Source organism: Montipora capricornis, chromosome 9 (genome assembly GCF_036669925.1).
Source record: "Montipora capricornis isolate CH-2021 chromosome 9, ASM3666992v2, whole genome shotgun sequence".
Taxonomy (NCBI): Eukaryota; Metazoa; Cnidaria; class Anthozoa; order Scleractinia; family Acroporidae; genus Montipora; species Montipora capricornis.
Window position 1 is genome coordinate 8,194,209 of NC_090891.1, and position 14,887 is coordinate 8,209,095.

The 14,887-nt window shown below is 38.6% G+C and overlaps 1 protein-coding gene across 1 annotated transcript in view; it reads right to left on the reverse strand.

Annotated features, from left to right (window-relative positions):
• The window catches only part of LOC138016014 (allene oxide synthase-lipoxygenase protein-like), a 28,286-nt gene extending 16,898 nt beyond the window's left edge, over window positions 1–11,388 (reverse strand). Inside the window, exons 1-4 of the mRNA XM_068863176.1 lie at window positions 11,382–11,388; window positions 10,882–10,923; window positions 8,019–8,061; window positions 4,375–4,454 (exon numbers count right to left, since the gene is read on the reverse strand). Of these exons, the coding sequence (XP_068719277.1) occupies window positions 4,375–4,454; window positions 8,019–8,025 (87 nt within the window). The 5' untranslated portion in view covers window positions 8,026–8,061; window positions 10,882–10,923; window positions 11,382–11,388. The remainder of the gene's footprint in view (window positions 1–4,374; window positions 4,455–8,018; window positions 8,062–10,881; window positions 10,924–11,381) is intronic.
• Window positions 11,389–14,887: the final 3,499 nt, after the last annotated feature.

Here is a 14,887-nt window from a genome sequence, read left to right on the forward strand (position 1 = left end):
GCGGCTCCATTTTGTCTCACACTGCGATGTTACCCTATTGTATTTGATTTCGCAGATGTGAACAGAACCATAATTGAATAAAATTGAATGGAGTATGATAGCCTGAATTATACTTCCGTTGATCATAAATAACGTTGAGTGTGAACACGGCTTAAGATGAGGTTCTTAATGTGGGGGTCCCTTTGACGGTTAAAAATACCATATTTATTCGATTAAGCGCCCAACCTCGAATAAGCGCCCACCTCAAATAAGCGCCCACCCTGAAGGTAGAAAAAGTTAATAGGCGCCCAGCCTTGAATAAGCGCCCACCCCCAAGGACAAGATTGCATGTCATCCATCCAGCAAGCCCTAACAGCTTCTCGCGCGACTGACCCATTTGCTGACGTTACGCTGTCAGATGTCGAGGAGGTAGCACCAGAAAGTTCACTTATTGCGCTGAGCGACGATGACATTGAAGTTGATTGAGAATTATGATAGCTAAAGACCCTTCTGCGAAGACCGAACAATGAGTTGTTAGACCTGAGCATACGAAAACCGAACAATGAACAGTTTCAATTTATATGCTTTAATATTTTGTCTTGTTTTGTTACAAAATAAACATTTTACTTACTGAAAATGGTGAACATTTAATAAGCGCCCAGCCTCGAATAAGCGCCCACCTCGAATAACCGCCCACCCTTAAAGTCCAAATTAAATAAGCGCCCTGGGCGCTTAATCGAATAAATACGGTAAGCCGTTTTGACGGTTGACGGTTAATTTTTTTGCCTTGGATCCAGACCATCGGCAGGGTGATGCTAAGTGACCCATGATGACTGACGTTTTTATGACACCGGAAGTGTTTACAGACGGAAGTCAGTTCTGCCTCGAGTTCTCTTCTAGCCTTCTAGCCTGTGCCCATTGTTTCGATATTTAATTGGATGTAAGTGTCTAAAGAATAGACCGTGAAAGTGGATAATTGATAAATTGATTAACTGTCACTTGAGCTTCGGCCTGGCCAAACAAAGGGACACACGGTGCATCCAGCATGGAGATTATGATCTCATGGCGAAAATTCTGGTTAAGAAAATAACACAAACAGCGGTGATAAACATTGTATTCCAACGCATTTTTATAAAACTTAACGTTTCGTAAGCTAGTCAACACACATTTTCAAAAGTGACCGTTACAATTTTTGAAAACTATATATATATCGTAAACATTAGGGGTCTGGAACCTAGACTGAGAAAAATGATCTGCAGCAGTACGTGTGTAGACATAATGAGGAGTAATAGCTAAAACAGCAATAACTTCTCACTGCTAATATTGACATTAAGGGAAGGCTTTAGCTTTTGAATGAACAAAGTCTCTTTAATTTTGCAGTGAAAGTCAGTTTTTCCGGACGCTAAAATGTTAAAGTGATCCCATTTAATGTCGTGGCCCGTGGCTTTCACATGATCAGCAATGGCTGATGAATGGTCACTTTTAGCTAGGGCCTTGAAATGTTCTGTTTTTCGGTCATGGAGTCTTCGTTTTGTTTTGCCAATGTAGAATTCATCACAGTTCCAGCAGACAGCTTTATAGACGACCTTGGACCCCTGAGATCGGTTCAAGCGATCTTTGTATGGAAAAAAGGAGTTGATGCGGCGTGGGTTTTGAAATATGATCTTGAGATTGACGAAAGAGTAGAAATTGTATACGCAGGATTTCAGACGATTCGGGACTTGGTTACTGTGAAGACCTAAGTAGGGTAACACGATTAAGATATCTTTTTTGGGGACTGTAGCTTGAACAGGGTTATTTGATTTGTTTTTATTTTTGTTCAATACATCGTTGATGTTGAACATGATAACGCCTTGAGGGTAACCATTTTGCAGCAGGAGTTTTCTCAGATCTTTAATAGCGGCCTGTAATAAAGATGGCGAGGAGAAAATCGATAGGTGAGAGTGCGGATGAATCCCACTTGGTGTAAAGGCCTGTGAATGTCTTCTTCAAGTAGACAGAAGTAGAGAAAGTGTTGTCAGGGCAGCGTTTGAGAAGGACGTTAAAAAATGGAATCTTATTGTCTTTTTCGAATTCAAGAGTAAACTTAATACTATCGTGTGGACTATTTAGAAAACTTAAAAACTCATTAGCATTGTCCTTGCTGTCAAACATGATGAAGGTGTCATCTGCATATCTGAACCAAAGTGAAGGACAGAATCTGCTGTTCAGCAACCATTTTTCTTCAAAGTGGCACATGAAAATGTTAGCCAAAACGGGGCCTAAAGGTGAACCCATGGCTACACCATCGATCTGATCGTATTATTGGCCATCAAATATAAAATGACTCTTTTTAGTGGCAAACTGTAATAGATCTTTCAAAACAGAACGAGGTAATTGCGGAGGATCAGGGAGAGAGTACGACCTGTCTAGACAAATCTGTATTGTTTCATCAAGCGGCACATTTGTAAATAGAGAAGTGACATCCAAAGAACACATTATTCCGTTGTTATGTTTGTATGTTTTGGCCCAATCTGCAAAATTGAATGAATCTTTAACCGTGCTAATGCTAATGAGTTTTTAAGTTTTCTAAATAGTCGAAACGATAGTATTAAGGGCGCGTTCGATTGACCCTATTCTGGAATAAGAATACGTGGTGTGATGATTTAAAACTGTGTGTTTGGCGTTTTAAACCAACAAGGATAGTAAAGATATGTTTAAAATAGCATTTTAGCGGGTGTTTGACAACTTTAATGTGAATCTCCGTAAATCGAAGGACTTCTAACCTCTATTCCTATTCCGGAATACGGTCAATCGAACACGCCCTAAGTTTACTCTTGAATTCGAAGAAGACTATAAGATTCTATTTTCAGACATCCTTCTCAAACGCTGCCCTGACAACACTTTCTCTACATCTGTCTACCGGAAGAAGACATTCACAGGCCTTTACACCAAGTGGGATTCATTCACACCTCGCAAGTACAAAATCAACCTCATCCGCACTCTCACCTATCGATGCTTCCGAATTTTCTCCTCGCTATCTTTATTACAGGCCGCTATTAAAGATCTGAGAAAACTCCTGCTGCAAAATGGTTACCCTCAAGGCGTTATCATGTTCAACATCAACGATGTATTGAACAAAAATAAAAACAAATCAAATAACCCTGTTCAAGCTACAGTCCCCAAAAAAGATATCTTAATCGTGTTACCCTACTTAGGTCTTCACAGTGCTAAAAGTGACCATTCATCAGCCATTGCTGATCATGTGAAAACCACTGGCCACGACATTAAATGGGATCACTTTGACATTTTAGCGTCCGAAAAAACTGACTTTCACTGCAAAATTAAAGAGACCTTGTTCATTCAAGAGCTAAAGCCTTCCCTTAATGTCAATATTAGCAGTGAGAAGTTATTTCTGTTTTAGCTATTACTCCTCATTATGTCTACACACGTACTGCTGCAGATCATTTTTCTCAGTCTAGGTTCCAGACCCCTAATGTTTACAATATATATATAGTTTTCAAAAATTGTAACGGTCACTTTTGAAAATGTGTGTTGACTAGCTTACGAGACGTCAAGTTTTATAAAAATGCGTTGGAATACAATGTTTATCACCGCTGTTTGTGTTATTTTCTTAATCAAGCTACGATGGCCTAAGAACAAGAGTTTATACGAAAATGATGGTGACGATGATGATAATAATAATAATAATGATAATAATAATAATAATAATAATTAATAATAATAATAATAATAATAATAATAATAATAACTTTATTTCTATATCGGTGGATACAAAAGCTCTATATCGCTTTACAAACTAATTAATATCTAACTAACAATAGCACTAAAAATAAAGATCAATTAAAAGCAAATCTAAAAAGATAAGTTTTCAATCTGGATTTAAAGACATCGACTGACCGACTTAACAGTGACTTAATTTAATGTCCAAGGGAATTTCATTCCAGTGCTTTGGGGCAGCGACCAAAAAGGCCCTGTCCCCATAGCTCTTCAGGCGCACATTCGGTACTTCTAATAAGTGTTGGCCAGCTGACCTAAGATTTCTTGTAGGGTTGTATGGGACTATAGTTGACTTAGGTACGGAGGCGCCAGATTATTGAGAGCTTTAAAGGTTAACAAGAATACTTTAAAGGTAATTCGCTGCTATGATGTTTGGTGGTTTAGTGCAAATACGTTGCTGCAGCTAATCATATTAAATAGTCACCCTTAATTCAATTAAGAATGGCAATTGAAGTGTTTAATCTAGATTAAAAAGGTACATTTAAATGGTAAAAGAAAACGGAAAAGGCGATAAGACGATCAAGAAGCCGAAATTTTATAGATGAATGCGTTTTAGATGTATAAGGCATCCGCGCTTAATTAATCGAAAGTTGTTTATTTAGTTGACCGCCCTACCTTGTTTGCCGCCTTCATTTTCCTGTTAAATTCTTCTTCTCCTTTTATTTCCTTGTAAATCTCATAGCCCAAGTTTTTCCCTGACGAAAGAAGACATTTGAAAATTCGGAAGGATTGAAAACCATTTCGCAAGCATGACACGTTGTAAAACTTATCATTGCTCTTTGTCAAGTTAACAGAGAAATGCGTGGAAAAATCGTTTTTCTTGCACAGCATCGTTCTTTTGCTACAGAAATGCTCAACTTGTCGGTATGAATTGCCGAGACCACTCAAAGTTTATGCAAATTGCATAAATTTGATCAGTTATTTTACGTAAGGATATTAATGCAAATACTATATTTTGCGAGCTGTTTCACAGGGAACAGATTAGTGCTATTTGGCCATTTTTCCTGTTAAATTCACCGTACAATTCCAGCGCGAATCGATCTTGTTAATTTGAATCACCGTACGTGATGAAGCTGCACACAAACGATCGTGTTACGGTTGAATCGTTTCTCGGGTTTAAGATCTTTCTGACCAAAGGTTTAATACACCACTTTCATAAATGGCGACCACTTTTACATTCTTTTGTGTTTATGTGAAATAGACCTACTGCCCTCATTTTGAAACAATTTGCAAGTCGTAGCAAGGCTAGAAAGGCTTATTAGCATTGAAACATTGGCCGCCATTATGAAAGAGGTTAGGGTTAGGGTTAGTCTCTGATTCAACCTCTCGGCTGCCCTACAAGGTTTGTAAATAGCCAACTGGTTTGTCTTCGACCAATCGGAATTCTTAATAGTTGTTGTTCCCTTCTCCTAGTTTCAGTGGCCCTGAAAAGCCCCTATAGCAGTGGTAAATCAAATATGTAGGTACGTATGTAATTGTGTATTGATAAAAGTAAAAACTTCAGCTCCACCTTTCAGGGTCACTATATTGCAATTTCTATAGAGCTCTACCGTTATTGAGCTGGATAGAGGGGATATGTGACAAATATCACATATCCCGAGGGACAGGTCTATAAAATGTTTATTGGTCAGTTGGTGAGGTTTTCTAGTTAAAAAAACATCCCTATAGGGAGACTTGTTAGATGCTACAACGTTTGTACGATTAGTATACACTAAGCTCTTGGGAGCAATGAGCGATCTCGTAGAAGAATTATTTTAAACCCTAAGCAGCTGTCCCGGCTCTTTGGAAGCTCTCACTTACCCCGCGGTCACATTCGCGCTAGACCCTTGCTTGCTTGGCCAATATTTGGTTTCCTAGCACATTCCTAGCTCGTCACAGGTGTGACGTTGCTTGCTCGCTTAAAAAAGAGGCGGAATTGCTGAAAAGTTCACAGGATCCGCAGCTCAGCTCAAGAGCGCTCCGCAGTGCTCTTGAACTGTGCTATTGTAGGTGAACAATTCACGAAAGCTGACCAATAAAGAAGAGGGTTTTGATTAAAGGTGTACCTGTGAATCATTTGTACTCGAGTATGTTCAGGATCGCCCATTCCGTGTAAGCAAAGCAAGCTCGTACTTACTAAAACAAGGAATGACCTACAATGACCTACAATGGTCTACAATGAGCTACAATGAGCTACAATGACCTACCAAAATGACCTACAATGAGCTACAATGACCAACAGTGATCTACAATGACCTACAATGACTTACAATGGCAAAGAGGATGTGAGTAAAGAGTTTGGTGAGCGTAAAACATCCATTGTGTGTCACGCAACGCTATTAGTCCATTAACTGATTAGAGTGTAATGTGAAGTGCTACTTTTTTACCCCATATAAACCATGTGAGCGTTAGCCCTACTGATGGAAATGGGCCCACACAAGGACAGAGAAAAACTCTCACATGGTTCATATGGGGTAAAAAACCAGCACTTCACCTTACACTCTAATCAGTTGCGTCTGTTCAAATATAAGCGCTACACGGCCAACCTAACCTTCCTTGTACTTGTACATGTTCATTGCCGTGACTTTAACATCTTCAGTTCCAATGTCCCGCTGTCGTCTGACATTGCAGCTCAGTCGGTAGAGCAGCGGTGATCTAACCCGAAAGTCGTGAGTTCATTTTCCACCATGGTCAGAGTTTTTCTCTGTCCTTGTGTGAGCCCATTTCCATCATGGTTCATATGGGGTAAAAAACTAACAGTTCACATTACACTCTGATTAGTTAAGTCTGTCAAAATATAAGTGCTACACGGCCAACGTTTACAAAAAATAAACGTAGCCTTCCTTTCTATTAGTCCATTACATGATAGCACAAATGACGACAGCAATTACGCACGCGTACGTGGCCTTGAAGGCAGAAACAAACTGCGAAAAGATCCTTGCAAGGTTTTCCCTTGTTTTAAAGCTAAAATGAAAATGTAAAAATATCAAGGCTTCGCTTGGCAACGATAAAATCTTAATTAGAGCAGGAAAAAATGAAGAAAAGATTATAAATAAGTTATTCTTCCCGCAATGTTTTCTTTACTTAGTTCAGAGTGCACAGTGAAAATTTCAACATGCTCAGCAACGAAGATTTTTGATTGGTTCAAAGCTCAGAGTGGAATGTTTTTAACTTATTTACTGCAAACATGCTGCAGTGCCCTCAGAGCTGCAATTTTTTATTTTATTTTAGCTCATTACAGGTCATTAGCTTATAATGTAGCTCATTATAGGTCATTGTAGCCCATTGTAAGCCATTGTAGCTCATTGTAGGTCATTGTAGATCATTGTAGGTCATTCCTTGTTTTAGTAACTACAAAAGCAAGCTACCAATTCTTAACTTATCCAACGCCGATTAATTGCGCCACCTTCTACGTCTCCACGGAAATTCGTCAAAGGTTTTGCTCAAAAAAATTATTGTAATCCTGCTCAGGCAACTGTTCCAGGAACAGTTAGACGGTTAGACGAAAGAGGTTCGCCTTCCTCATCAGCAGAAACGATTGAAACTAGTCTGGGAAACAGTTCATTTTCAACGAACGCGCGAAGAGTCGAACCGAAGTGCAATGCGACCACGCCGTGCTTGCTTAAAACTCTAGCTAATTGCTTGACTTACGTCACAAGCAAGCATGCTTGAGGATAGTCTTAAGCGCAAATGTGACCGTGGGGTTAGAAGTTGAAAATGCTGTCTAGGATTTAGTTGACTTTGACACTGTTGGAGAAAATGACATAAATTATTGCTTGAAGGTCCACCTGCTACCAATGGCCAAACTGTCAATTGTGTTGAAGATACTCCTCACGATGACAAAACGAGTCTTTGCAAAATGTTTCCCGACCTTTTGACATGTCAAAAAGCATTACAAATTAAAATCAGTGCAACATGTTGCTAGAACTACATAACGAAGAATTATTTCAAATAGTTGTGAAGATTTTGGGCTTTTTTTCTTTCTTGTCCTAGTGAATCGCAATGTGAAACCTCCCGCAACACATCAGGCTCCTTATGCCCCTGAGTCGTAAAACGTGTTCCATCGTGCAGACGGAATCATCCCTGTAATAAACCCCTTTGTTCGCAGCGACCACAAATCTTTCAAGGGCCTTCAGGAAATTGTCTTAATCACTGGCTAGAAGAGGATAGAAACTGCCTCGTTGCCCAGGGTTGCTCCTCCAACACCTTATGAAAAAAAGCCCGACAAGGTTGCCTTGGGTTAAAGCGTAAAAAAAGTGACAAACAGCACAACTACTTACATTCCATTTCGTCGCAGCTTTCTTCGGTGTTCCACAAAATATCCTGCCAGAAAGATCACAGAGAATTAGCGATTTTTGGCACGCATAAACACCCAAGTAATTATCTTTGCCGCTGATCACAAAGGACGATGTTTTGATGCTTTGCTGTCCATTTTCGTGAACTTTCTATGGCAGATTTGTTCAATTTGCTCAGCTGGTTTCTCAGACTAATTTTAATGGAATGTAATATTTTCCAGATCTACATAGAGGAATCTTCGCAGTTCCTGAGTGTGAGAAAGGGCTTCAGGATTGAAGAAATTCATTGATATCAATTATTAAAAGTATACAGGAACGTTGCAATATTATATTATTGATTTAGAGATAGGTATCACTTTTGATATTATAAAGGCTACATAGGAAAACCCTATTTGGTAACGTCAAAAGGACCGCAGTAGTTTCAAAACAAATACGTTGCATTCATTTTTAGGTGAGGCTAACGACATGTTCGTCAACGTCATAGAAATAGCGGTCATTTTACAAGAAACTTAAAAAAGCGAATTCGCTCTAAACGGTCGAAACATCTGCCAACCAATCTTTTCACGTTGATGATTTCGACCTTTATCAACTCATTTGATAAACACAACCGTATGATTCATCATGTTAAATTTGGCTAACACCGTGACCTTAAGTTGCTCCTAGTTCCTCCTTGTTATTGTTGTGGAGCCATCCAAATGGAATTTCAAAAAGTTCATCTTTTGGACAAGCAATTTGAAACTCAACATATTTAAAATTTCTACAGTTCAATCACCCTCTGTCTAAAATTACCTCATTTTTACCTTAATATTATTTTTGGACTCTCGTTCTATTAAGGGTGGCTTCCCTATGATCGTTCGAATCGCCTCTGAACGTTATTTGAAAGGACTGGGCCGATCGGGCCGATCGCGGGGATCCGGACGATCTAATGGAAACCAGGCTTTACACATACAAACAATCACATGCCTGCAGCAATTTCACAGGCCATGGGCTACACTAATTGCGTAATGGTCAGTCTTCAGTTTTGTAGTTTTGGTCAGACTTCTCGGTAGTACTTAATTTTAACTCTATGTCATCATCGCGTTAGAACATTTTAGGGTGACTACGACTCTGACAAGGACAACTTCTTAACTAGATAAAATTAAGAAATCTCCGTTATTCGCTAGGTCATTGAAGTATAAAAATTAGGCTGCAAATGATTTTTGCATATTGGGGTATCTTTGGTGGACAAATTTAATAACCTAATTTCATTTCAACCCATCAGCTATTGATATTATACCTTTCTGAGATTCCATCTCATAAATTCACAATACAATAATAAATCTCGAAATGTCACTCAGTGCGCCTCATTAAAACAATCCTTAAAACAGCAATTTTACCGTTCCTCGATGACAGTCCACAAAAAAACATCCATGTCATATTTATGTATATACGATTTAAGTCATCTTGTCTCAATCGTCAGAATGTTATTTTACCACAACTACTTTCATTCCTCTCCACCAATTTCTTAACCAATATCTTACTGAGTGTTATTTCAATCTCAGCCTAGCGAACCTTTAGTCTTGCCGCGTCTTAGACATAAACAAAACACGTATTTAGCTTAAATTCAGATACACTGCCACTTCTTTACATTTATTGTATCCCATCTTGTTCTTCAAAGAACGCAGCTAAATGCTGACAAAGGTTTCAAGGAGCTCAAAAGTTACTCTCACTTTTATTTTTACGCATTTGCATATATGTAAGCGATATTGACCTAATTATTTTTTGGAATCGTTTTACTTGGCCGAAATTTTCTCTGAACACAGATTTAAGTCCTTACATTTGTGATGAGGGGTTTCTCGTTAAAACAATGGACTAAATTGTGAATTTGAACAACTTGGAAAAATTGCATTAAAGTCGGCAGAACAGGGAATCGTAAACGAGAAAAAGAAAACAAACCTCTTCAAACTCGCATTTGATGAGCGCTTCGCTATTTAAGGATCAAAAATCGAAGAGTCACCGTGAAATAAATTCACCCGGCAACTCAGTGGGGTGTGGTAACAACCAGTAAAGCTAGTCGGTACTGCCAAACAAATCTAAGTAACTTCCATCTTCAGTACAGTTGTTTATGAACCCACCATTTTAAAAAGATGCAAGTCTTTACTCGAGCTGTCTTCCTTTCATCAACATCACTAGATCACTAAAGGCGTTCAGTTCTTGGACAAGCTTCGAAATCAAGTATGCTCGGAATACTTACAAATTATGCCAGGTTTTGTAGGGCCTATTCTGCGTACTTGTACTTTTAGGACAGAATCCTAAAAAGCATTCCTTGGATCTTCCCTAAAAATTCTGTGTCAGACTTGTAACAGAAACAATATAAAGACTTCATTTGTTCTTTGTCCTTGCATTTTATCTCCTTTTTTTCCCTGTTTCGAGAAGTAATTTGAAATATTGTCTACAGAAAAAAAAGACCCACCTTTGAATATCAAACGTAAAAAACTATTTATTTTGTTTCTGATATATTGTCATCTGATTTCTATCCACACATGATACTCCTACACACCAAGACAACAGCAACGGAATATGAAGAAAGAAGGTATACCGTCCAAGAGCCATTCCAAGTTTCAAAAAGCACATTAGGTTGCACACATCCAACAAGATGCGTACACAAATTGTCATCCAAAAAAAGTCAAAATTCTATTTGAGAAGATCCTTTAATCAACAAGTGAGCTTCTTCATTTTGGCCTTGAGCTGTTGTTAATCCAATTTTTTTTTTATTGCATAAATGATGTTACCTTTTCAAAAATGTAACAAAGCCTGTGGTCCAGGTGTTCAAGGGGTCAAGTCAAATCACTGTGAACTTGTAACTTACCAGCAGGTAGCTTTGGTCTGTCAGGATAATATGAAAACACAACTGCAAATAAGAAAAAGCACATGAACAAAACAATTAAATATACTTCCTTCGAACGCCAACGGTATTTCAATCTTTACATCATTGATTCGAGTATATTGACGATTATATCAACTGAAAAGGAAGCCGCGAAAGGTCCAAAACAGAGATCTTGGTGGGTTTATGAGGGCTATGAGGGCGGATATTTGTTATCTGCGATTTTCTCCACTCTACTAGTCTGGTAATGTTGTCGCACCTTCTAGATGTTTCAATCTGCCTGCATGGTAATTTCTATTAAACATATATTGTTACACTCAAGTATTTCAGATTTGAATACTGTACAACGAGTCGCAATTTGGACTGTAGTGTGTTTTGAATAAATGTTGTTTAATCTCATAATTTTCTTGGTTGAGATTACTTGAGCAAATGTTCAATATCCGTTCAACCGCTAGAAGATTCCATTCATGCCTCCGCTACCGAACCTGTCGTTGTCGCTTCGGCTAAAGCCATGGCACGGGACAGGGTTGAGTCCCACATGACATGACCGTGCACCTCAGTCACTCCGCAGTAAAACGAGAACAAATCAGTGAATCTAACTAAGGGATCAACTAAGGGTGCACAGACAATCCAAAGTTGACAAAATTGAGAGCTTTCTTCTTCTTCACTCTAAAACTGATGTATACAGCTCTGCAGGGGTCAGTGATTACGTGGGCCTTCTGCACCAGGGTCAGATGATATACGTCCAGAATACTGCTGGATAGATACGTGCAAAACGTGTATCTCCCTTTTTTCCCTGATTTGAGAAGTAATTTGAAATATTGTCTACCCAAAAGACCCACCTTTGAATATCAAACGCAAAAAATATTTATTTTGTTTCTGATATATTGTCATTTGATTTCTATCCACACATGATACTCCTACACAACAAGACAACAGCAACGGAATATGAAGAAAGAAGGTATACCGTCGAAGAGCCATTCCAAGTTTCAAAAAGCACATTAGGCTGCACACATCCAACAAGATGCGTACATAAATTGTCAGCCAAAGAGAGTCAAAATTCTATTTGAAAAGATCCTTTAATCAACTAGTGAGCTTCTTCATTTTGGCCTTGAGCTGTAGTTAATCCAATTTTTTTTATTGCATAAATGATGTTACCTTTTCAAAAATGTAACAAAGCCTGTGGTCTAGGTGTTCAAGGTGTCAAGTCAAATCAATGTGAGCTTGTAACTTACCAGCAGGTAGCTTTGGTCAGTCAAAATAATATGAAAACGCAACTGCAAATAAGAAAAAGCGCATGAACAAAACAATTAAATATACTTACTTCGAACGCCAACGGTATTTCAATCTTTGCATCATTGATTCGAATATATTGACGATTATATCAACTGAAAAGGAAACCGCGCAAGGTCCAAAACAGAGATCTTGGTGGGTTTATGAGGGCTATGAGGGCGGATATTTGTTATCTGCGATTTTCTCCACTCTATTTAGTCTGGAAATGTTGTCGCACCTTCTAGATGTTTCAATCTGCTTGCAAGGTAATTTCTATTAAACATATATTGTTACACTCAAGTATTTCAGATTTGAATACTGTACAACGAGTCGCAATTTGGACTGTAGTATGTTTTGAATAAATGTTGTTTAATCTCATTATTTTCTTGGTAGAGATTACTTGAGCAAATGTTCAATATCCGGTCAACCGCTAGAAGATTCCATTCATGCCTCCGCTACCGAACCTGTCGTTGTCGCTTCGGCTAAAGCCATAGCACGGGACAGGGTTGAGTCCCACATGACATGACCGTGCACCTCAGTCACTCCGCAGTAAAACGAGAACAAATCAGTGAATCTAACTAAGGGATCAACTAAGGGTGCACAGACAATCCAAAGTTGACAAAATGAGAGCTTTCTTCTTCTTCACTCTAAAACTGAAGTATACAGCTCTGCAGGGGTCAGTGATTACGTAGGCCTCCTGCACCAGGGTCAGGCGATATACGTCCAGAATACTGCTGGATAGATACGTGCAAAAGAGGCATTCTCGAAGTTATGGTAAACAATAGGTGCGGTTTAGTGGTTAAGGCCCAAAATAGGGAAAGTTCTGGATCAAATACTACTGACTATCGTCAGGCTATGCTCACCTGTTAATAAATTAACGAGGGAAGAGCCAAGTCTTTCTTCCCAAACACATTTGAACACCCTCAACATGAATTCGACGAAAAATGATCATTAGGACTGTATCTTACTTGAGAGACCCTGCAACACGCAACACTTGTCCCAAGTTTACTGTACAGGTCGCTGCTGGAGGAAGAGACGGCTTTTTTAATTTCTGACATTAATTGAAAAGGGCTAGTGTTTTATTTATTAAAAACTGAACTACAGATATCAGATTTCCTGCATTTTCATCGGCTCGCCGGACACAGGCTATCGGTTTTTAGTAAAATCCAACTAGTGGTCTATTATCAATGCTGCGTTCTGATTGGTTGAACTACTAGTAGGCTATTTGTTATAGCCCACTAGTAGCGAAAAGCGCCGGCTTTGAAAACCAAAACAACAATTAAAGTCTAGCTTTAACTAGCGAATGATGTTTTGTCTCGATATTTTTTTGACCAACTAGTTGGATTTTACTAAAACAATTATTCCTCTCGCCCTCATGGCCTCTGAGTCAATAGCCCATTCGGCCTTCGGCCTCATGGGCTATTGACTAAGAGGAATAATTGTTAAATATAATAAGAAAATAAAAGTTGAGAATGTTTCTCAAAGTGCCAAAATCTTAGTAAATGTCCAGACGTTTCGGGACTGTGCCCTTCATCAGTGGAATGTTCGTTAATGTTTTAAGCCACTTAAAACATTAAGTGGCTTAAAACATCGTGGCTTAAAACATTAACGAACATTCCACTGATGAAGGGCACAGTCCCGAAACGTCTGGACATTTATTAAGATTTTGGCAGTTTCAGAAACATTCTCAACTTTTATTTTCTTATTGTAGTAACAAGTGTCACGCAGCATACGAAGTTTTTAACTTCTTTCATTTTATCGGTTTATATACCTGCTGTAACAAATATGGTCAAGGAACGCGTCAGCAATAAAACGAACTGAAAACATTTTTGCAGCTCTGAGAAAAAATGGCCGGAAAAACCCTTTTGTGGCCGGAATTGACTGAGGAACAAATCGATGCTTTAGTCGACAATACGTAAAAGAGTTGTTGATCCTGGAGTTTTTAATAAAACAATTATTCTACTCGGGCTAGCTGGATATAAAATGATTATAACCAACTAGGCGCTACGTGCCTCGTTGGTTATCTATCACTTCATATCCAGTGTGTCCCCTGTAGAAGTACACAGTAAAAAGCGGTCAAAGAAAATGGTCATTTGCATTAGCAAATGACTCCACATATATTTAGGGCTGAAATTAAATTCATGAAAAGCTAACAGGAAAATCATTGCTGGATTAATGGAAAGTAATGCATGTCTATAAAAATCCTCAGACATTCTTACGGGAAACCTTCGAACAAACGAGTTTTTCTCTACCACATCTTCAAAGTTAAGGATCACATTTGTCCTTTCTTCCTGCTTGCCCGATAAAGATGCTAGTGCTCTTCAGCTTCATTACTGCGCATCCAATCTTAGGAAGATGATAATCCTTACATCAAACCAGTATTGACTAAAAGCTATCAACAAAGGGGTCATGGTAAAACGCAGACTAATGACTGCAGAATGAAGACCAGTAGACCCGGGGCAGGGTATAAGAGAGGATAGTGTATACGTATATGGGTTATTGACCCGGGTTATTTATACGCTCAAAGAACGTATCGATCCACAAAAATAGAAACCATACTGCGGGTAAGTTAACTTAATCACGAGAACAAAAAACAATCTTTTTTTTTTTCCTCGCGAAATAAATGATATTTCCTGCTTGATAACGAGAAAACTGCATTATCTCTGTCAACAGGCAATGCCTAAATCTATTATATGTTCCTCATGCACTTAAAACAAAT